Source organism: Daktulosphaira vitifoliae, unplaced genomic scaffold, assembly GCF_025091365.1.
Source record: "Daktulosphaira vitifoliae isolate Bord-2020 unplaced genomic scaffold, ASM2509136v1 Scaffold_3, whole genome shotgun sequence".
NCBI lineage: Eukaryota > Metazoa > Arthropoda > Insecta > Hemiptera > Phylloxeridae > Daktulosphaira > Daktulosphaira vitifoliae.
In genome coordinates this window covers 36,672,040-36,696,900 of record NW_026099574.1, presented here as the reverse complement: position 1 = coordinate 36,696,900, position 24,861 = coordinate 36,672,040, and the positions used below count along the sequence as shown (strand labels likewise).

At 28.8% G+C, this 24,861-nt stretch overlaps 1 protein-coding gene across 7 annotated transcripts in view; it reads right to left on the bottom strand.

The window, feature by feature from the left end:
- Positions 1–24,861, bottom strand: part of LOC126903361 (LIM and calponin homology domains-containing protein 1-like) — a 42,700-nt gene that overhangs the window by 5,910 nt on the left and 11,929 nt on the right. For 3 of the 7 annotated variants that reach the window (XM_050681524.1, XM_050681523.1, XM_050681518.1), the window contains exons 2-13: positions 14,172–14,326; positions 13,262–13,407; positions 5,503–6,155; positions 4,941–5,407; positions 4,764–4,883; positions 4,588–4,699; positions 4,405–4,520; positions 4,179–4,332; positions 2,932–3,107; positions 2,547–2,596; positions 637–745; positions 345–544 (exon numbers count right to left, since the gene is read on the bottom strand). In XM_050681524.1, coding sequence (XP_050537481.1) covers positions 345–544; positions 637–745; positions 2,547–2,596; positions 2,932–3,107; positions 4,179–4,332; positions 4,405–4,520; positions 4,588–4,699; positions 4,764–4,883; positions 4,941–5,407; positions 5,503–6,155; positions 13,262–13,407; positions 14,172–14,318 — 2,450 coding nt within the window. In that variant the 5' untranslated portion in view covers positions 14,319–14,326. The remainder of the gene's footprint in view (positions 1–344; positions 545–636; positions 746–2,546; positions 2,597–2,931; positions 3,108–4,178; positions 4,333–4,404; positions 4,521–4,587; positions 4,700–4,763; positions 4,884–4,940; positions 5,408–5,502; positions 6,156–13,261; positions 13,408–14,171; positions 14,327–24,861) is intronic. The other 4 variants (XM_050681520.1, XM_050681519.1, XM_050681522.1 and 1 more) reach the window with 4 other exon arrangements.

Here is a 24,861-nt window from a genome sequence, read left to right as displayed (position 1 = left end):
TTTGGTTTTACCTTATTAGTTATAAACCATACTTAGAGGATTTTTTGTTTTCATAGATTTAATGATATCAAGTTATACATTTTTATTTTTTTGCAATAATCAAAAATTTTAAGTGTAAAAATACCCCAATATATATCTATTGAAATTAATAAATAAAGGATTAAAATATTCAATTTAAGGTTATTTTCTTATAATACGAATAATTCTACTTGGTTATATAGTAATTAACACACAGTATAATAAAGAATCGTCAATTTAGTTTTAATGATTCAATTATACTTATCATCTGGTAATAAGTAAATTCTATTTATCAAAAAACTTTAGTTTTGTTTATTAAAATCTACCTATGAAAGTCATTAAATGACAGACGATCTTGCACTCTCTGAGTAATTGTGTTTATTACTGAATCAGGTAAAGGTTTTTTAGATTGCATTGGTGGCGGAGGTGGAGGCAATGCTGGTCTAGTTCGTGAACGTGGCATATCGGCTGATAGCGGAGGTATTTGTCGATTGCATCTATCTACCAAACGTCTATGTTCAGCTTCCTAAAGAATTTAAAATATCTTTTAGTTATAATTCAATTAATTATTTAATAATGAACTATTGTAAATAAAATTCTTGTAATGAAAATTTTTACCTGGATCAGCCAATGTTGGTAATTGTACTTTTCAGGTTGACTAATCGAAGGTTTTCGTTTAGCATATCCATTGTTTTGCTGAACTGGTCGGGCAAAACTATTTTGTGACCTAGAAATCATTTAATGTAAAATATAATTTTTTCTTTTAATTCAAATCTGTTGAAAAATAACAAATATATGTAACATTAGTACATAATAAAATCAGATATAATGATTAGAATTAAGTATAAAATTTAAAATAAATTTTACTATACACTTTAAATAAATAAATATATACAATAAGACATTATTCAAGACTTATAGATACAGAGTAGTCGATACAACCTCTCAAAAAAATTTCTTTTAGGAAAAATTAATTTGGGTTATTATAATCGTATTTAGTCATACTCTAAGAAACAAAGTTATATTAATGCGAACAAGATTATTTTGCTGTTCCGTGTTTTACTTTTATTTAAATTTATTGTTGCAAGTTAAAAAATTTCTAAATAGAAATTTAATAAAATAAGTGTACACAATTGTTTTTATGGTAGTTTGAATATAGTTTATTGATAATAATGCTTGCTGTTAGTGATAATTTAAATTTGGATTTATGCGCATCTAAAAAGTTTAAAATTACATGCTATTAATCATAAAAAATCATTGAAATGTGCATTAAATTATGATGATAAAATTAATGGTTTATGGATTTATATCCAAAAAATTTACTTAAAATATATTCCACTGGAAAAATAAGGGCTATTTATTAAGATTTAGCACTTCAATTTTTATAAAGAATATACAACACCTTATATCTAATTTTACCTTCACCATGATATTGATCATAGATATTTATTAGTATTTAAAAGAAAATATATTATAAATAAGGACATTACTTTGATTTTGTAAGTAATTGAGTGGGTTGGAATATAAAAACTACATAATAACATTATTTAGTGATATTTTCTTATTACATGTGCAATTTTTATGAAATAGAAAATACAATTAAATAATGTTATTATGTGGTTTTTATATTACGGCTTCATTGGTCTATTTTAATCATCTGAATTACTTATAAATTAAAAGTTATATTGAAAATTTTTTTTTGCCTTTTTATTTAAATTATTCTTTTGGTCCAATTTGGGACATATCTGCCAAAATTAACCGTTTTTATAGAATTATAAGTTTAATAAGCATTTTTTAGAAAAAAAAAAAAAAATCTCTGCTGTAATTATTTTTGCTATAATTTTCTTTTATTTAGATAGCAAATAACTCAAAAACTCCATTACGAGAATAAATATACGTAAGAAATCGTATTTTTATTTAATTTTATTTTTATGAAATTTTTTCATTGCAATTCTATATGAGTTAAATAACAATAAAAGATTTATGTATTTTTTGATCCTTAATATAGTAGTATTTTACGTATAATATTTATCTCATAATTGAGTGTTTTACATAACAAAATTTGTTTATATTTAATATATTTGTTATAAAAAAAAATATACGACATTTCTGAATTCCTCTCAGAATTATTTTAGTAAAAATTTTATAAAGAAAAAGATGTAAGATATAAAAATCTATGGTATAAGAGAAAAGTTATTTGATTAAAAAAACTATAAATAATTTTTTTTTCATTACTTTAGAGAAAAAAAAAACTTTAACTTTAAGTTTTTCAATGAGATTCCACGATTAAAAAAATTAATAATTATTATACAGGATTCTGATGTTACTAGATTTCTTCTCTTTTAGATATCTAGATTTGGATTTAAAGGTCATAATATTTTAGTATCTTTAAAATACTTAATTATAAAAGTTATTTGAATTAAAAATTAAACACTTTAACAAAGTGCTATCATCTATTATCAAAGTGATTTTTAATTTATTATGAATGCCATTTAAACCATAAATTACTTGTTGTGTTGTGTACTTACCATGTATAATCTTCTGGTTGGTGATGTTGATTGTAAGTAGGTTGCTGTTGCTGAAAAACAATTTAAATTTTAATTCAATTTTAAAGATTAAATTAATAAAAATTTTAGTACAATAAACTTGCCCAAGAATTAGTTTCAAATTCAAATTTTGATNTTAGTATAATAAACTTGCCCAAGAATTAGTTTCAAATTCAAATTTTGATTTTATAATTTAATAATAGTAAGACACAAATTATTTGTAAAACTATTTTAAATACTATTCAGGATGGCTGAGAAAACGTTTATTAAATAATTTAAATAAATAGCGAAATATTAAAATTCCTTTCAACATTCAGAGACTAATTATGCCAAGAAAAAATAAATAATCATAATCACTTAAACTTACTTCTAAATTAGGCATAGACTGTGTGTGGTCAAGAGGAGGCCTAGAATTTGTCACACTAGAAATATCTTGTAAAGAATGTCTGGTTGGTGGTAACCAATGTGCAGATCCCACTCTCATTGATTCTTGATTATTTAAATCTTCTTCTAATTCTTTTAGTTTCTTCACCAATTTTTCACCTATTTTAATTTTATTTAAATTAAATATTGTATTATTTATGATTAGTGTTTTATAAATATATGAAAGTAAGAGTAAAAAAGTTAAGTTTATTCGGTATTCAGCGTAATGAATTTGAGAACATTTTTTCGATAAGTATTGATTGTTATATGAAATTGATTAAAATCATTGTTGTAAAACGTTTTGATGCGTGTTATGTGTAAGAAATTTAATATATTCATCAAAAATTACATGATTTTCTATTCAAGAGGCCAATTATTCATAGAGCACAACCACCAGAACATCTTTCGTTTTTAATCATATACCTCATTGAATAAGCTTTAACTTGAAATAGTTTAAAATGATGCAAAATTTGTTTTGATGCAAAAAAACTACAAAATCAGCAATTATTACCAAAATTGTATGATTTTTGGCTAATATGTCTGATAACTTTAAGAAATTGAGATTTCAAATAGTTTTTCTTTTTTATCTTAATATACATTGTATTAGTTTAATTTGAAGTAGGTTTAAGGAAGTCAGGCTTATTGAAAATGATCAAAAATTGTAAAGATAAAAATGTTGATATGATTTTTAAGCTCACAGTAACATGTTTAATGATTGGATTTTTAAATAAGTGTGTTGACAGCAAGGCAGCAAATGTCTGAAATATTACTAATAAAAATTTCATAAATATCCCCGACCAGTTTTCAAAAAATTTTTTCAGTCTAAAGAAAAAACTAAAAATATTAACATTTTTTGGGACAATTTCTTTTATTATGGAGATTGACGAACATTTTTCGATATGACCACCCTAGTAGTTTCAACGTTTTGACCTATCGTTGAATAAAATCAGTCCAGTGTAAGAGGAGTAATTGTGTTTAATGACATAAAAAAGCAACAGCATAAAACTAATAGCTTCTCATCTACATATCAAAGCTAAAATTATAATAACACACAGTTAGTAAATACTATAAGTTTTCCAATGAAAAGATAATTTAGAAGACTAGACATAAATTTTGAATTTGAATAAAAATTAAATGTAATTTATAAAATAAATATATAATTTTAATAAAATTTTAATTGAAAAAGCTTACCAATATTATTTTGAACTGCTTTGTTCTTCATTTGGTTGTTACGGCTTTGCTCTTCAACTTGAAGTATATCTTTCATATACTGGTTACTTTCACTATCTTCACCATCATCGACTACATACACATTCTTTGGTGGTAAATTAACGTTTTCATATATCTGTTAAATATAGAATTTCACTGTTGATATCTATTTCCAAATATCTAGTAAATTTTATAATCAATAACTCACTCTAACATTTTGAAGTCGTTCTGGTTTGTTTTGTTTGTATAATTGTTTCTCTAAGCGGCGTTCTTCTTCCAAAAATAATGTAAGGTCAGGTGGTCTAGATTTTAAATTTTCTAAATCTAAAAAAAATTAGTTAAAAAATTATAGAAAAATCATGATATAAACATTTTATTTTTAAATTTGTACCATTTTCGTAGCTCATCATGTTGCCATTAGTGTCTTCCAAACCCAAAAAACTGGACCTTTTCATCCACAGCTCTTTTTTTATACGCTTTGCAGAATCAACAGCATGAGCGACCTGTTATGACACATAATTTAATTTGAACAAATGCAAATCTTAATAATAAAAATAAAATTCTTACTGAATGAGAATCTTCAGACAAAGTTACTTCTTCAGTATAGTTGTCACCGTCATCAATGGGTGGGGGTGGAGGCTTCTCTTTTGGTGGTTCCAAAGCATTAATTGGAGTTAATTCTAACACCTATAAAATTTTTAGTAAGAATGTATAAATATTTTATTTTTGTTAAAGTAAAAATACCATATTGTATGAAGAATCAACATGATCAACAATACTCGGTTGGTGTTGCTGGACAGGACTAGGTTGTAAATTCATCCTTTGTTCCTCATCATCAGCCTGACTAACACAACTAGACATGTCTTCAGTATGTATTCCACTATCTTCAGCGCTTAAGCAGGATCCCGGATAGTTACCATCATCGGGATCTTCTACTGTTTGCTGACCACATACTTGATCTAAGCTGTCAATGGAATGACGGTTGACTAAGTCAGATAATGTTAGTTCGTGATGATGTCCCAATTGGTGATATTCATTATCATCACTAGTGGTGGTAGGAGCTAAACACAATCGTTCTTTTTCCATTGCCACAATGGGCTTCTCTTCTTCTTCTATAGAATCCTGTTGTTGACTTTGAGTCAAATTTTTTTCTTCGTCTTTCTCTTCCTCATAAAACATTGTTGATTCAGTTTTTGATTCAATTGTCGGCTCTAGAAATATTAACGACAAATTAAAATAATAATATAATTATTATTAATCAAATAACTACTTTAACTATTGTTTAGAAATAATTTGTTCAATTTACTTGTAATAGAAATCTGAGACGGTTGCTGATGATTTACGGGTGCCAGACGAGCAACTTCTACAGGTTCTGACAGTTTTTTTTTAAGAGAAGGTTTGAAAGTAGCAGGCATTGATTGTACTTCAGTGACGGCTTTTTCAAACATTTCTCGGCGTTTACTAATATCTACTTTGGGTAGTTCATTAATAGAAGCCGAGTGTAAATCTTTAGTGGATTGTGACCTGTTTTTGAGCAACATGACTTTTTCTTCAATTTTTGGGGCCGACAACCTCCGCTTAGTTTCAGCTATCGGCAAAGTCACTGGTTTTCTATAAGAAGGTACAGCCATCGGTTGAAGTTTACTATCACTATAATCATCTTCAACTTTGCTCGTAGTTTTTTTAGACTCGGCAAAGTCTACATAATCCTTAATGGCACGATCAAATCCATTTTCAGTTTGTTGTGTTTGTTCAGTCACAACGACTGTTTCTGTCGTCTTTTTCTCGTCTTTTTCTGTTTCACAAAAAACATTTTCTTGTTCAATTTGGGCACATTCTTTTAAAGATTCATCAGACTTTTTTCCACAGGATGTGCTAAGTCCAAGATCGCTGAGATCATTGCCATCGTCATCGTCTTGGTACAGAGCTGGCAGACTTCTCAGGCGACCACTCTTTCCCCTAAAACAGAATTCAATTATTTGTTTATAGTTGTGCAACAACTAGTACACCTTACGGAGAAATTCAAGTTAGACGTTTATATTTACATGCATTACACATATTCATTCAATTTCATAAACGCGCATGACCCGTTGCAACACAAGTGACCGATATACCTATTTGGTAAATGTTATAGCACTAGTAAAAAAACGTGAGTAGTTTTTGTTTTTGGAACCGCTACCGGAGCAGTATTATGAGTTGGAGCAACTCATAATTCTGGACTCATAGTAGTCAAAACAATACTATTATATATGCATACACAAACGACTTTCTCTGACAAAAATTGTTTTAATTGGCATCCTATTGTATATTGTAGCGTCCCCATTCGAACACTAATATAATTCAGAACTTTACATAATTGTTATTAAAAAAAAAAAAAAACTCATTATAATTAGTACGATGCAACTCGTTTTCTTATCTAATAGTTTGCAAATATGCAATTATAAAAAACACACCGCAAATACTCGAGATCTTCTACTCTTAATAATCAAGTGTAAGCAGGTCACAGGTATTATTTATTGACGTTAATATATCAGTCGATTAATACTTTTTATACTAGATGACTTAGGTAAAAAGGCGAAAATGACAACGTATTATACGATTAACAAAAAGTCAGCTTGTAAACAGGACATAGAATTAAAACGCAATTTTAATCACCGTGAAAGACAAAGAAATTCGATTAATACATCCAAAAACAGTGAAGTAATAGCTTAAAAAAGGAAATTATGACTTTCTTTTGAAGATTATTTAAAAATTTTGATTTAAAAATCATAATAACATTATTTAATTATGCGTTTATAAAACAATCATTAAGGAAGTATATAACAATTCGTTTGTGATATATGGTATAAACAAATGTTTTTTAAAAATAATATTTATACTTAAAACTGAATATTTGTCATAATTTTCTAGATGGTCATTATAATACATTATAATCAAATAATTAAAAGATCATCAATTAATAGACAAATCATTTTTATCAAAGGGATTAAAAGATTTTAACAATATACCAAATATTTTTAAATTGAGTTAAGAATATTTGTTTTTATCGAATTCAATATGAATATGTGCATTTGTAAATGAATTAATAGGGTTATGAAAAACTGGNCGAATTCAATATGAATATGTGCATTTGTAAATGAAATAATAGGGTTATGAAAAACTGGTGATCGAAAATATATGAGTTTCGTAGTATGAATCACTAAATATTATGACATGATCGCAACAATAATTTCTATTCAAAATTTACATTGTTTTTAATTTTATAAAAAATAAGGAGCAATGAGATATGATCTCCACTATTACGTCTTAAAATCGTAGCCTATTAAATGAATTATTATCATTACTTTTTTAACAAAATACAAACTTTCATACCTAAAATTGGAGAATGATATTGTAATTGGCAAATCCACCTTAGTGAATAAAAAAAAGTTCCACGCTGGATTTCTACACGCATCGTGTTCGTGTAACCCACATTAGTTATAATTGTCATTTTAATGTATTAAAATAAACTAGAAAAGAATAATGAGGGCTTGTGAGATATAATTTATTGATATACACCGCACACAATCAAACCTAAAAGGTTAACTTGATAGCTCATCAATCGCATTAACATATTTATGACATATGTACATTATGAAACGGGATAAATTAAAATCTCCCTTAGATTTTTTGTTAATAGCAAAATATTTATTCGAAAACAATATTCTTAACGACATTGTTTGATGTTAATTGTTTATATGTAAACATGCGTCTTACATTTTGGAAAAAAATAATGTTTAAGGGTTACACACAACGAACATATGAACATTTTTCAGAGGAATTATGCTATACACAATGTGCATACTGATAGTAATGATTTGTAGTAATTATATTGGTAAAATAATTACACGCATTATAAAATACACCACTTGAAATAGCTGTCTACTGACTAGCTGTCAGATATCGTTTGATTTTCTCTCGAATAACAACTAACAGTTGGGTTATAATTTAACGGTGGTGCTGGTTTAAGATCTTATAATTATTGTTTTTGAATAAGTACTATATTTGTATGTATTTGGAATTTATACAGTCAACCGATACGCCACGAGGGATTCTTTAATAGATTTTAATTAAGATACTAGTTCATCGGATAGAAAACCGATCGAAATTCAAAACGATAATATCCGTAACCAAAATTCATATCTTTAAATAGTGGCGGAAATTTAATATGAGATGATTGAGGTATAAATATATTAAGAATCCTAATACTGATGAAATTACTAGTACTCCTCATTAGCGAGTTATATACGAGAAAAAATTATATTCATTAATTACTATACAGCTATGAGATATCTATAGTTGAAAAAATTCTGATAAAATCTAAAAACTAATCAAACTCGTTGAAATGTTTAATTTCGAACTAAACTGATATTTATCTTTTAAAGAGGAACAAATACCTATAAAACAAATAAGACAAAAATCAAATCGAATAAATATTAATAAGGTGTTTAAGTTTAAGTACAGTAGCTAAGTAAAGTTTTGCAATTTTTTAAATGCCACATCAAATGGTGCGCTTAATTTTAAGAGAAAATTACTATAGATTAGTTTTTATTCGACAGTAACTTTAAAAAGGACTACTATAATTTGTCCAACTTACATTATAATTTGCACGTGATTTTACGAAAAGTCACAATTCCGTACTTCCTGTTAAATATGTTGATTGTTACAACATAACGCAACAATGCATAATTTCGTAGAAATACAAAACATTGGGTACATTTTTGTATTTAAAACCATAATTAAGTTATAATTAACTGAAAAAACGTTGTTGTTTCAAATACATTTTTGAGACATTTCCCATTAATGAAAAAATACATACAATACTCAAAACATATGAAATAAAAGTCAGAGAATAAATTATTTTTTAAAGTTCTATTTTATAAAAATAATTAAAAATATTATATAACAAAATATTTTTTGTTATAAAGTGTCAAGTTATTTATTTGAATTAATTCTCAGTTGACCAATAATGATATTTGACATTAAATACTTTAAAAATAATACAATACGTTAGCGTTTACAAATAATAAAAAAAATTGAGGATTAAAAATATTTCAATTAAATAAAGTAAAAATGTAAAATAAACTATTAATAGTAAAAATTTGAGAAAATTGTAGAAACGCGTAGCAAATGCATGCATTAAAAAATACCTAATAACAGTTTTTTTAATATTTTAATGATCCACAAGTCATACACATAATATTTTTATTGGTTTTTATTTTATTTTAATTCTGAAATATGCTTTCTGTTAACTTATGTTTTAAGTGATTTAAATTGGACAGTAATATCATTAAAGATAATTTTAACTGAACTCCTAAAAAATCGAAATAAAAATATATCAATAAAAATTAGGACAATTAAATATAGAAAACAGGAAATAATAACTCTTAGCATAAATAAGCGTGTCTATTTACGATTAATAGAAACACTGAAAGAGATTTAGTTGCCAAAATAATATAAATAACAGTCTTATTAGATGTTAAAAAAAAATACAAATTTTAGTATAAGACCAAGATAGTGAACAACAAAAATGTTGAACGCTATGTAAACATCTAAGTAATACGCATAATTTTTATAATCAAATTTTTTTACAATTTTCACTTGGAATAGTAATTTTAGGATAGTTACAAAATATTATTTTTAGCAATTTTAAAATTACATGTGCATAACAACTAATAAACAAATACATAAATTTACACGTCATGGTATACAGAGTGATTTTAACGCAAGCCACTCAGTTTCTTTTAAAATAATAAGTTCTTTGAATTTTTTTTTTTTTTGTTTTTGTTAGTTACATATATATTTCTATTTATCTATTCTAAAATAATTTTTAGGTTCACCTCTTATATCTTATAGGGATACCAACTAATTTTTTTTAATAGAAGCATACATATTAAATTAGCTTATAAAATAGAAAATTATCTGACTAAGAAAATGACTGGTCAATAACAACTTTTGGATCAGTACTTCTGAAGTTATTCTCATTTTCATAGATAGGAGGGTGGAAGAGTACGACAGGGAATGTTTAGTGATAAAAATCCTCACCCACTCCTCACTTACATAGTTATTTTAAACTATTAACACAAATTCTGAAATACCTATTCAGAAGTTGTTATCGACCAGTAATTTTCTTAAATAATTAATTTTCTATTTAATAAGCTAGTTAAATATGTACGTTTAATAAAAATAAAAAAAATATTTTATATCAGATAAATGGCGACACATATGTAACTAACAAAAACCGAAAAAAATATTTCAAAGAACTTGTTATTTTAAAAGAAATTGAGTGGCGAACGTTAAAATAATCACTTTTTACAGCAATTCATTATATTTATTATTACTTTCTTATACTTGATTAAATTTTAATAATATGCGTTGTAAGTTTTATATTCTACGTGACTTTTAATATTTAAATAAAAATAAAAGAATTAATAAATATGGAATTTCCATCAATCCGTTCACGAACTTATTAATAAAAATCGCTAAAAATTTTAGTATAAATAATGATTAAATTTACTAAAATTTGATTAATTGATTTGTTTGATAAACGTGGTATTTCACCACTCGAAGAGAATTAGTTATTCTGATTTATAAATAATATTAATGCAAATTACGAAAATTGATGATGTTTGGGTTTCAATTATATCACTAACATGGTAACAACATTAACAGTATTTAAATGGCAGCAACCGCTGATTTAAATAAATAGATGCATTAACCTAGGCTCATTAGAAATGTGGTTATGATTACAGGAAATTACATCTATTTGAATACAAACGAATTACAGAAAGTCAACATTATAATGCATAGAAATGCGAAAAAACGGTTATAAATCAGAAAAAAATACTAAAAAACCTTGCCAAACAACATTGGAAACATTTATTGACTGAACAGAATGTGAATTATTTTGAACTGTATCTATTACATGTAAAAATTAGTACATTCACTTATATATGAATACATTTTAACTGATGGTGGAGACTATTATAATAAGTATTTAAAAGTTATACGTATTATGTCGCCATTATATTGTTATTATTTACCAATGACATATAACACAATGATTTACGACTTCCAGATGAGAAATCTTCCAATTTCAAATGACAATGTGTGGTTAGGGAGAGAGAGTTAAGAACTTTTTCCTTTTCTAAATTTGAATGAAAATAAAGCGCAAAGTTGAATTTGATTTTCTCTCTAACATGCGCATCACTTTTATAAAACAATAACAATAAAATAATACATCCTTCTATTACACAGCGAATGAATTTAAAATGTTCACCGCCACTGGGTTTTCGAATGGTTTAATTGTGTCACAATATAAAATTTCATAGTAATTTCCTCCTTGTATACATACGTTTTGTACCTTTACCTGTTTGTGCAGTTTTATAAAATAAAACGTACATTGGCAGTAAAATTAAAAGATCCATTTACATGGTTAGAAAATTTAATACAGCGTTTTGATATGCGAAAGATGTGTACCAACTTAAAAGTAGAGCTTGAAAATTGGTTCAAATCATCTGTTAGACTCACTAGAAAGATTGTCTATTTATTTTCAGCAATTATTTAGATATAATTATTTCACACAAAGTGATTTAACAGTAAATATAGTTTGCTATCGTCTGAAATTGTAAACTTAGAATAAAATATTTAACATTACGAATCAATACATAACTCGAATATTAAATATTTATAAGTTTATTGTACTCGCATAAGACACTTTATACGTTTTTTTTAAATAGGACAGCTTATGGGAATTTTTTTTAATGTTTATTCGGTTATATTTTCTAAAATTTTTTGCAATCAATGTATAGAATAATACATCTCTACATGTACTTTGACTGATTAAAAAATACCGTTTTTACGTTAAAAATTAGACGAAATAAATAATTACGGCATGAAAATACAACAAAAACGTAGCATTTTATTTAAGCGTAGAATGTTTTTATAATAATGATTTTTATATAATGACTATAAGCAAAATATTATCAAACGGACAAATGATTGATTTCGTGAATTTAAAATATTAACAGGTGGTGATCAACTTGAATTCATGGCTGTCAAGAAATAAATAAAGATATTTGCATACACAACAGCTCACTATTATTATATTATTGACTGTCCGCCTACATTTACACAATTGTTAAAAAATCAATGGAATGCAACAACCCGTACATAAGAATAGATAACGTTTGTTTTTATTAATTTACTTTGATCTGTTTTTTAAATAAATAACCTCTAAATAAGATATGTAATTATGTCTGTAATTGATCATCCAATTGGGAAAATAAAAAAAGTTTCTTAGTCGAAAATATATTTTCTCATGAAAAAATGAGACTTTCACTGACCAGTGCAAAATAAAAGTATAATTCGAATTAAACGAAGAATAATTTGTTATTACGACACTGAGTTAGGAAACACTGTGATTGTATTACCGCATGCAACTCATAACAAGACAACAATAATCGATTGTATCTATGCTTATGGTAAACGTGTAGGAAGTACTACACAATGTAAACTTGGCCGTTACAATTTTTTCAAAAGTTATGCGACAAGTTTGTAAGTAAACAAAAATTCAATAAATTACCAGAGAATTTTGTCCTATACAATCCAATAAACAATAGGATAGAATCTATTGATATATATATATATATATAAATCTATTCCATTAATCTCAACTCGATAATAACTTGTATAATTAAATTAGCTATGAATGTCCTTAAAATGAGTTACACAATTACATAATTTATAAATATTTAGGAAAATAATGAATTTTAATTACAATAATGCCATCGCGAACAGGTTTCCTACAAGCAGTAAATACTACCAACATTCCTATTAAGTTAGAGGTTCAAGTATTATTATGTATAAAGTAAATTTTTCCTTCAGTAACGCAACTATAATAATAGTTGTATGCGCAATCATAATAACATCTTGAAAAGTAAAAAATTATAACACTGTAGTCTGTACTACTACTTAAATTTAATAAGCTGGTTGTGTGTAATTTTACAAGAATTGATACACCTTACCTTTCTTGTATCATTTCGTTAAATGTTTTGCTTCTTTTTCGGAAACCATCATCAAGCCGATCAGTTTCGAATTTTTTTACTTCTACTAATCGTTCAATGATATGTTCTTGTTGTTTTCTTCGATTGCTCTTCCAATTATCCAAGTCCTGGTAGATAAAACATACAGTTAACACATTAAAAATTTGAAAAACTGAGTGAACAATCAGTGTTGAATATTATCGTAGAATATGAATATTATTTCTTAAAATGTAACGTAATCACAGAATAGNAAAAATTTGAAAAACTGAGTGAATAATCAGTGTTGAATATTAGTATCGTAGAATATGAATATTATTTCTTAAAATGTAACGTAATCACAGAATAGTCTATAATTTTTAGTCAGGTAATTGCATGTCAATATAAATTTATTTAAGTACAAAAGAAAAACACAAATGGTAAGGTATGGTATTTAAATAAAGATTAAATTTATGTTACTATTCAGCTTTTTTTTTTACTTCAACACCACTTATTAAAATCTTAGACAAACAGATTACACATATCTAAGTTGCGTCATTTTATTTTAAATTATTATATACAAAGTGTTTATGTGCAAATGATAAGATTAAAAAATAAAAATGCAAATGAAAAATAATTTTCAGTGATTCACTTTTATTTAACTATGCTTTGTAATTTCATTATTTATAATGATTTTTTTTATAAATTTTAAACAAATTTATTTATATCAAACCAAATCACGGTAAAAATGCAAATATTAATAGCTATCTACACTGAATTTTTAATCAGTACCATTCTAAAGATAATTTAGCTTCATACGTGAAAAAGCTATGAATTAATGTGACATAAAAAATAAAACCATTTACCATAAAAATGTTGTATTGTAAAAAAACAAAAAGGAGCGACAGATACTTACTGATTGCCAATCTGCATCAAATTCTTTATTTTTTGGTTTAGCTATCGCTACTTTGTTCAGCTGCTGCTCCTGAGCCGATCGGTAACGATCAGATGAAGTTTGCAGCTTTACAAACTGTAGCGGAGCCGGTTTCATGGACGACATCATCTGATCAACTGAAAAAATAAAATAATTTTAAATATCACAATAAAGAAGAGTGTAAGTANCTTAAATATCATAATAAAGAAGAGTGTAAGTAACTTAAAATTACATATTTTAGAGTATTAAAAATTCAGTAATAATTGCTAAAAATGTTTTAAAAGTACTGAGGAACTAAACTCTTTGTACGGAGTCGGAAGACAATAAAAGTCATTAAACAATATCCAATGCATACATATCTATATGCAATACAACAATACACCTTTCCCTCTATAATATAAATTTCTTACAATGTGTTTCTGACTTTTTATATTTTCCAGGTCATTCCTCATCACAGGTATCCCACAACGGCAGTACATTTCTTATAGCACAACAACTCGCGCCATGCAAAGTGCTTCGGGACACTTTATAACACATACGTCGAATGCTGAGAGGAGACCACTCGATGGATCTCATATTGTTACTCGAGGGCCATCAATCTCTTATATTTAATTCTATCCGTACACGAAATGACCTTGTACCGCACTGTTCTACTTACAACGGCAAAGTATGTTTTATAATTACGAATTAAACATAACTTTTACACTTAATGTCTCCATGAACATAATAGGTGGACATTAAAAAAAAAAAAAACAAAAAAAAACGTGAGGGGCCCATTGAAGAACTTTCAGTGGTCGTATTCATTAGCATGTGCCATACGCGTTTTGATTGATAGTACTCACGAGTGAAATATAACATGCCCATTAAAAATAATAGTGGAGGTATTTATCAATACTAAAAAATGTCATAATAACCTAAATTCGTCGCGATACGGTCAAGTGTCATATAAAAAAGATGAAACATGGTGTCAATCGTTATGTTCTTAAGAAATTCTATATATAATTTATAACCGGAGAAAATTTAACTTTCCACGTAATGATTTTCCACCAATGACCGGGTGCACCTTTCCCACATCACAAGGTCTATGAAACATGGTCCATTGAACACCACAACATATAAATATTATGTTGTAGTAAATATTATATGCTACAACAATATAACGTTATAAACATAGTACTCACTACTTTAGAAATACAATAGCGTTAAAAATTAGCTAGCATAAAATGATAAATTACTGACTTTTACAAGATTTTAGCCTGCATGAATAAAAAATTTAAAAGTAATATTCAAATAGAATGAATTAAGTTTAATTTTCTTTATGAATCTTTATTCATTAATCACAATTGATTTATTTGTTGATAATTATCTACTTCAAATGAGTGGGCACAACGTCAACAGTTGTAGAATCAAACGAGGTAGACGACCTCTTCCGTTGAATTATTAACTAATAGTGACATCCAACACGTCTGATTGAATATTTCAATTAATCTTGAAATCGTATAAGTATTAAAAGAAGGCATTTTCAACGGTATAAAGTTAATGCCTTATAAATTTGTTTAAAGCTCATAAATTATGCAAAATATTAAAACAAAATGTAAAACACCACAATTATGTTAAAAATTATTTATACGCTATTTTAATAATTCCTAGTTTAGTCCAAAATTAATTAAAAAATAGCGGAAAAAATATTTTAATTATTTAGTAACTTCGAAAAAAGAAATTTTTCGTTTTGTCAGCAATTGTTATGTGTTTTTTTGGAAATAAATAAATAAAAATTGATAAAAAATATGTAAAATGCATGTCTTTTAACAATTGAACTACTCGTTTTGTGAAGTATTGTAATTAAAATGATAAGTCCACTTATCATTTTGAATTAACTAACTACGAATTGTGTGCGATTCAAATTAGATATTGTTCAACATTAAGCTGAGCTATTTTGTTCTGTAGTAGTTACCGGTAATTGTATTTAGTCGTGGAACTTCTTTTTCTCTTTTATTTGTTGAAAAAAAAAACAAGAAATAAGTAATGCGCCAATTGTTATAATCTGACTGTATATTTCCCTATAATTATATAAGCATACTTCTAAATTTGATTATCTTCAAGTTTTATCTTATGTACCTTGCTACTGTGCAACTGTGCACGTGTGAACCATATTAGTATTGCATGCATTATTCAATGTGTAGGGTGTATGTAAGTACTTAGTTGTACATGTTTGTTTATACTTTTATATTCATACCCTACAAGGATATCACATGACAATAATTATAACTGATATTATGTAATGAAAATGAAAACTGTTGTAAACACAAGGAGAAAAATTGGCATTAATGAGAGGAGGTTTAACCGAGATATGTTTTTATAAGCCTAAAAACAACATTCACTGACATAACATTCAATAAAGGCGAAAATTTCACAAATAAAATAAAACGTTTCGTAATGCGCTTTACTGTGTAAATGTCAAGTTGAAATGTCAAACTTGCATGTGCAAATAATTGCAACCGTTTGCGAACAACTAAAATTATATAAACGGATAAAATAACAATTATTTAGTTAAATATATTTCAAATATATTTTAATAGATGAAAATAAATTAAAAATTTTTTTTTCGATAAGCTGTTGAAAAATGTTTACACAAACATTTTTCATAGTTTCTATAACATACAAGTGTACTTAAAAATACTATGAAAATTATTATATTAACGACAATAAAGTGACAACTAGTTAAGACAATATTACGAATCCCAATTCTATATTATATCACCTATCGAGGGAATGTCGTATACATTAATGGCAAGCAATAAATAGTTTATTATAAACGCGATGGAAGTTTCCCATCATTAACGAAATTGAAGTACGCGTGTTACATAAAACACAGTGCATGTTGCCTGGAGTTCTACGGAATGCCCTTAATTTCAATATTTTCATGCTAAAAAGTCATAAGTTTACACGCCCGGCTAATAAATTAAAAATAATAACAAATAATTGAACTCGTAGAGCAGTAAAGTGTGATTACTTATGACACAAGTTCGTGAACTCCCAATCGCCTAATAACAAAACCAGTTATACGTAAAACACTAGGGCGACACCACACTGCGGCCATAACGACTCGACTTATAAACAACATAATTACTACCCGTTGGACAAATAACACGACGCATGTTATGTTATCAACTATCTGAATAAAATATAACAAAAATCGTTCGGTAGATATCATCGCGACTATCGCACAAGAAAATGTACGCGCAGCTACTGGCACTTTTTATTTGGGTCATCCAATTATTATTTTCAGATCACAGAAATGTCCACATTTTTTACGTGAAAATTCGTGAAACCGCCTTAATGGGTTACTGTATTTTATGCGCTAGTTACCTACGGCAGATGTGCTGGCCGACGGACAGCCAGTGGAAGAACACGGTTCTGTTGACCGACCACCTAGCCGTTTCTTCGATACACACACAAACACTGTATAAACATGTCTTGTTTTTTCGCTTTATATACACACGGTACACGATAATTACTATACCGCGGTATTCTGTACTGAGCACGCAAGAAAAGACGTAGTCGTGACACACGTTGTTAAGTCATAACGACTCCTCCAAACACTAATGTACACGTAGTGTAATTTATAGAGACGACGGTAAAGAGCACAAAAGTAAAGCAAAATCCAATTTACACACGAATGTTCGAGTTAAAACGCTAAACTGTGTGTATATTATATGTTCATGAAATATTCGTTGAGTCATTGTGCTGTCTTGTAAATAGAATTTGCTCCGGAAGTTGTTTTTCGTATGTGAAAAAGGACGGCGACGACGTTATGTAAAAAATAAATTAACGAGATTCGTACGTTTTTGACGACCGCGGTAATAATGACCTATTACAAAACACGTGTACAAATAAAGCCACAGTGTAGATGATCGCGACCAGATTTCTACATCTATCAACACACTTTTCAAATGAAAATATGTAATGGTAAACATCAACAAGGCTCGCGTTGACCTTGTCCGGGGAAAAAAAATGGTAAATTATGAGAAGCCCTGTACGGTTCCGTTTGGATGGCTTTTCGGCGGGTGTTCGCCAATAACAACAGTACCATAATAATATATTTATATTACACAAAGTGTAACATCACCAGTAGTACGTTGTAGATATTATAATAGTTGTAATACGCGAAGCCGTGTAGGTGTACTTAAAACTACATTGGTCATACCAACCGAGGAAAAATAATACGACTACAATGTAAAAGGTTTGATGTGTACAAACACAAAAACAAATCACTATTGAACTACACCATAGTAGCGGACCGTGATGCAAAAACGATTGGATGGAACTTTAAAAAACGCAATAGAAAAACCTTGAACACAAACGCAAAGAACACTTTATTAGGATTTACCATTTTCATTTTATTTCTGTTTAGAGTTGAACGATTTCAAACAACGTCACACAATTTTACAACAAATTAAATAAGTGACATTTAAATAAATTACGACTGGCACACAACTACTTGTTCAGTCCAACGTCGTTTTAAAGTCTTTCGGTAATAATTCTGTTGAAAAAATCTTGAATCCGGCGACGAGTTGGAATAAAATTTTAAAAATCAATTATCAAACAAGACGCAGACGTGATCATCTTTCAAGGACAGAGATCAGCTATCATACGGACATAAATGTTTTTGCATTCGTGATTACAATCACTGAAATTCGATATTGTGCAATAAAGAAAGCCCAGCGCGTTGGCGGATTTACCGGAGCTCACGATTTCTGTTTGACATGAGCAGTGCTCCAGCGTACCGTAGAGACGGTTCCGTTCGGAGACTCCCCGCCAACAATATTATTGGTCGGTTTCAGTAGACACTAAAACATTTAAGATTCACCGGCAGTTTGACCTATAATTACGGTTGTCCGTGTTGCATACATATACAATAAAGAAAATAAATTAATATTTAATTGCCCGTATAAATGTTTTTTTATTATATTTTCTGGCGTTTATTTTAATGCGCGCACCGTTTTTCGTAGTTTTTTTTTTTGAGACTATTCAATCTGTTTTCAAATTATGTGCCAAATATTCCATATGCTTATTTAGAAAGACGGACGCTTTAAAATAGTCTGAAGCAAACACAATCATGAGAACTTATCGTTGGGAAATCGTTAGAATAACAGTTTGAAAAATACAAACTTAACCCATATGCTTACAATAATTATAGTGTTGATATTGCAATTATAATAACAATATATCAAAAAAACTGCACGGTACGTTTTGAAGACGTTAGGTTTTCATTTAACTTTTATTGTTAAAAACATATTCGCTATTATATTTGGTTACCCACAACACCCATTATGTTTATCTCATCCTTGAACATTATACGTACAATCGGTTTGCGCAACGATTGAATTTTACATGGGAATAATTAATATCAAATATTCACGTATATGGACACTATTTTCATTGTGTTTTCGGTGCTCAGTTACACAAGCCTAAGAATGGTAAGCTTACAGAGCGCGATTTTCTTCTAATCGTTAAGCATACACCAGACTATCGCGTATGTTGCCGGTGACATTGTGCGACACCTGAATTGTATATAATTCTATTAAATACACTTCAACGAGTAATATGAGTTTTCGTCGCGTCGTTACTGCAACACAACGGCGAAAATATATTCAAATAATACAAGACCTTGCGTCGTTACATCCGAACTTTTAAAAACGACCGACAAAATATTCCTTTACACTTATTGTGACACGCCAATTAAAATTGAGATTTGAATATTTAATTACTATTTTGAGCGCGGGGAATGCAGTCACCCCGCCCGTAACAAACCGTTAACCTTAAGTCTTTGACTAAGAATTCAGTGTTTTAAACACGAATAAAATTTTTTTCTTCGAACATTTAGTTTTTACATTAAACAAAACACAGATTTGTAACGGATGAACGACTGACAATTTCAATGTCGGGCGTGTTCAATAGCTGTGTCAATAAAATTAATTTCTTAATACGAATGACTGTCAAAATTCTAAACAACGGCTATAAAAATATATATATTGTACTTTTATAGCCGTTGCCTAGAATTAAAGTATATATATATATATATATATATTCCGTATATAAGCGAACTGGATACAAAAACCCAAATTAAGTTGGGTTTATGTTCTTCATTCGATTTAAATAGACAAAATAAAACTGTTAAAATTCCACAGAATTTTTTAACAGTTGCAATAAATTATGAATTTTGTCGGTTTATTTCCATAGATCGGTTTCTATTAATCTATTGATATCATTTTGATTTGAATTCATCAGTCCTCAACACGAATCGCCGTCAAAAGGTTAGAGGTGCCATCATGTACATTTCTCGGAAGGCTCCGTATGAAGTGATCCTTAACAGTACCGTAAACTCAAGTGATCAACAGAACTAAATGAAGTCATTCGGGCCGACATAAAAGTAGATTTTCATGAGCATAAAGTTTCTATTGATTGTGTTCATATCCCAACGAGCACACGGCACAAGTATAGCAAATGTGTTTTCTTGTGATCGCACGTGTCGAAGTGAGACGAAACTAAAATAAGTACAAAAAAAACATAACGTTGGCGTGTACTCAAAGCATGCACACGATGACTACGGCCAACACATAACATCATTTAAGATGAAATTTTTTCTTTGGACAGTTTCTGTGGCATTGTCATTTATTTCTGTTCTATGATTTCTGTTATGTCATACAAATAACGTATGTCGATCAGCGCAGCAATTCCCTTAGGAGGAAGCCATTTCTTAAGAAAAAAACATTCTATATTAACAGTAATGAATATGATTAAAAAACAATAACCGAGATATTGAAACGTTCCTACTAGTTGGCGTGTCAGAAAAACCAGTTTTTATCGCGTTCACAAATTCCTATCAGTCATTAAACTTGGCCGCCAATACTTACACATATTCTTGTATGTAATTGAATTATCATAATTATATCTGCAGCGAAGCAAACAGATANATGTAATTGAATTATTATAATTATATCTGCAGCGAAGCAAACAGATAAATAATAATAATAATAATATAATAAATACATGTTTATGTATTGTATTGACCTTGACCGCTACTGAACACAATAATTTGTAATTCATTTTAAGAAGCGCACCGCTATATGTTATGCTAGTCAAACGCTGTAAGTCAATATGCGTTACAGCAATTAAAGTACCAACAGCTGTTAAAGGTGATCCAATACATAAGTTAGTGTGTGCGTATGTATGTGGAAATCATAACTTATTTTGAATTCTACTACAGGAAAATTGAAATGAACGCCAAAATGTAAACTGCCAGCGGTCATCCGCGAGAATGTCACAGACGACAGTTTGACCGCAATAAGACATATTTATCGGCTATTACTACCGTTAACTATAGGCGTGTCCTTATATGCTGGGGAAACGCCAGTTTTTTTTTTTTTTCNGTGTCCTTATATGCTGGGGAAACGCCAGTGTTTTTTTTTTTTTTTTTTCTAAACAGAGCGTTTTCTACTGGCTTTGTATTTATTTAAATAAAAGTTCAGTTATAAAGTGTAACGCAAAATCCATTTTGTGCAGTTGTAAAAAAACCACACTAGAGTGTCCAGTAAAACATAAGAATACAAGTTGCGCACACATTGATACACTAATGTGATGACTCGATGAATGTAAATATTATTCAACTCATTGGGTTGTTTTCATTATTTAATTATCCTAAGAAACACATAAGTCACTGGTCCTGGGAGCAATCTTTCGGCTACTCTCGGCGAGTTTGAATAATGAATAGTCATTGTGTCTTTCATTCATCGACTTTATATTTGTTGTGTCACTTTATCGTGTCTAAAATTTGAGTATAATAGCGTCAGGAGGAAAAACTTTTTAGTTTGCAAAAGAAAGGCATCAGACTTTGGGAACTGATCGTCAAAAATGTGCCAACTGTTTTTAGATAAATGGTATTTGTCTTGCGCTAATAGTCTAGATTTTAGGTACGTCACGGCGGTAAAAATAATCAGGTTGAACTGCGGTTTAGGCGACGTCACACGACTTAAAAAACTAGACTGAAACAAAATTATTCAAAACTACATTACACAGAAGAAAATGTAAATGGACATGCACATTAATGATCTTTTTTCTCGGACGAAACAATAGCTATCAATTTGAGTTCAAGTACCATTTGTCCAAAGGCAGTAGCGACACTTTTGAAAGATAACCGAATAGAATACACTAGGTAGTTTGCGCCGAATGGCTATTTCACAGTCGTTTTCAGATTTCAACAACAAATATACGAATAATTTCAGAAAATACCGATACCCAATTTTTAGTGTTATTATCTATAATTTACGCACAAATAATAAACTACGGGGATCTCTAAGAATCGAAGCGATAACAATTTGTTTTTTTTTTTACATGTACGTATATAATAATGCTACATCTTTCTTGGGTTTATTATAATAGCTCCGAATCCGAAATAAATATATATTCCACCTATTATTTATCTGTGCATGATATGCGTGTAGAAAAATCCTCAATAAATCCACCACTATGGTAGCGACTGCGGTGGTACTATATTATGTTATGTGTGTACAACTCACGAGGCTATAATAATGCCAACACATAATGATTGGTTGTCGAGAATGATAGAAAAGTTGAACGGTATGACCTGCATTCCGCGGTCCAACGATCGACAATGAATTCTTCCAAATAGTTTGAAATTATGCACTTTTTTAAGGTCGTCGCCATCCTTAAGGTATTTCATAAAAATTTACCCAGATCCATAAATTATTGACAAACTAACTAATCCGTTATGAAATTATAGTCGCGTCTGTATTATATCCGTACATTTTTCACGATCCAGACAATATATAGCTGAAATATCCAGTTTGTTTCAGAGATGTGAAGGCAAGCCGGTGGAGCTCAAGATAATTTTCTTAAGCAGACAATAGATGCTCGACGGCGAAATAACAATTGGTCAGTATATTTTTCTGTGCAAACTTTGATAATAATTGTCGTAGATTAAACTGTCGATAAGAGAAAGTCTTTGTTTTTTTTTAATAATCTCATTGTTAAATAAGATCTCAAACGATTTAAGTGGCCGATAGGAACGCATAAAAGTCAAAATAGTTAGATGAGATGCGCGAAGAAGTACAATTGCGGTACGCGAGTTTAACGGATAGCGTGTTTAGATTAGTGAATATTGATAGACTAATCCGATAACTATAATATGCATATTTATTTTATTTATTAACGCGGTCGCTTAGTGAGGGAGTAAGCGTCAGTGATGAGCAAAAGAGTGGAAGGTTTGTATTTGCATGGACCGGTAATCGGACAGCACCGTTACTACAGCACACACCGCCGACGCTAACACCGCCGCAGCCTCAGGTTATGTGCAACACAACCGGTTGGTTTCGAGGCCACAGACGTAAGACGCGTATGTGTGTGTTTGTACGACGAGTAAAGGCGAAGATGTCGTTTAGTCTGTCACACAGTTCCTGGAGGTTAACGGAGCGTATACTATGAAATATACTAAATATATACAACATAAATGTATTAGGTTGTTGATTGAACTTCGTAAGGCCAGTCCCGTAACACTGCAAACCGCTAAGCCAATCACGTCCCTGACCACACCAAAAAACTATAGCGCAAAACAATTGTTAACACATTTACGCAATGTTGATCTCCTGCTATTACTTGTATATACCCACGACTAGAAGTACAGCAGCTTCCTAGCCAGTCTCGTGAATAAAAAATAAGGATCTCAAAATGTAGTCGTAGAACAAACAGTCGATTTTACTTTCTCCACAACATTAGAATAAAAGCAAACATTTTAGTGAAAAAATAAGTTAAAAATGTTTTTATTAAGTTATCAAATAAAATAGTTTTTTTTGTTTTGCAAGGTTACATGACGTGACAGAAACAAAATTTAAACAACATTTAAATACTAATCGAATGTCTCTCAAATCAAAAATAACAACTTTAACTAAACATTTTTCTATTGTACTTTTCTCTAATTCGATTTCATATATAGTGACTTAACCAGTGAATGAACAGTTAAGACTTTATCATTTTTCATGATCTTTGTTGATTTATATTTTGATGCCACGCGCATAAAGTTAATAATTATTTGTTCACTGGAATATATAATATATATAATTAAAATGTAAAAAATTATATAATCAATCAACTCACACAAAAATTGTAATTAATTGTTGTATGATAAAAATTTGAAATTTTCAATGAACTGTTAATGATATTGTATCAAAAATTGTGGTAACACAGTTGAATTAATTCAGATGATTTCTTTTTTGTAATTACTTTGCTAACTACACATTATTACAGTCAGATTAGACATTTTTATAATTAAAATCCAACGTTTTTCATTCTCTGGTGATATTACCCCAAGATATATAAAACGTTTATTTAAGAATTTCATCATGCAACTTTATCAAAATTATGAAACAATCATGATGATTATTCATAATTTAATTTTTCATATGTTATATTGTGACATTAAAATAAAATTTTAATTGTAAAAAATAATTTTAAGAGCTCATTAAACTGTTTAACCTTTAAGGAGTAGTTAGTAGGCATTAATTAAAAAAAAAAAAAGAAAGCACAAAATAACTCTAATCACATAGTGTTAAATAATCAGCGGTCGTAAGTACCAAATATAAAGATAAATCAAAAT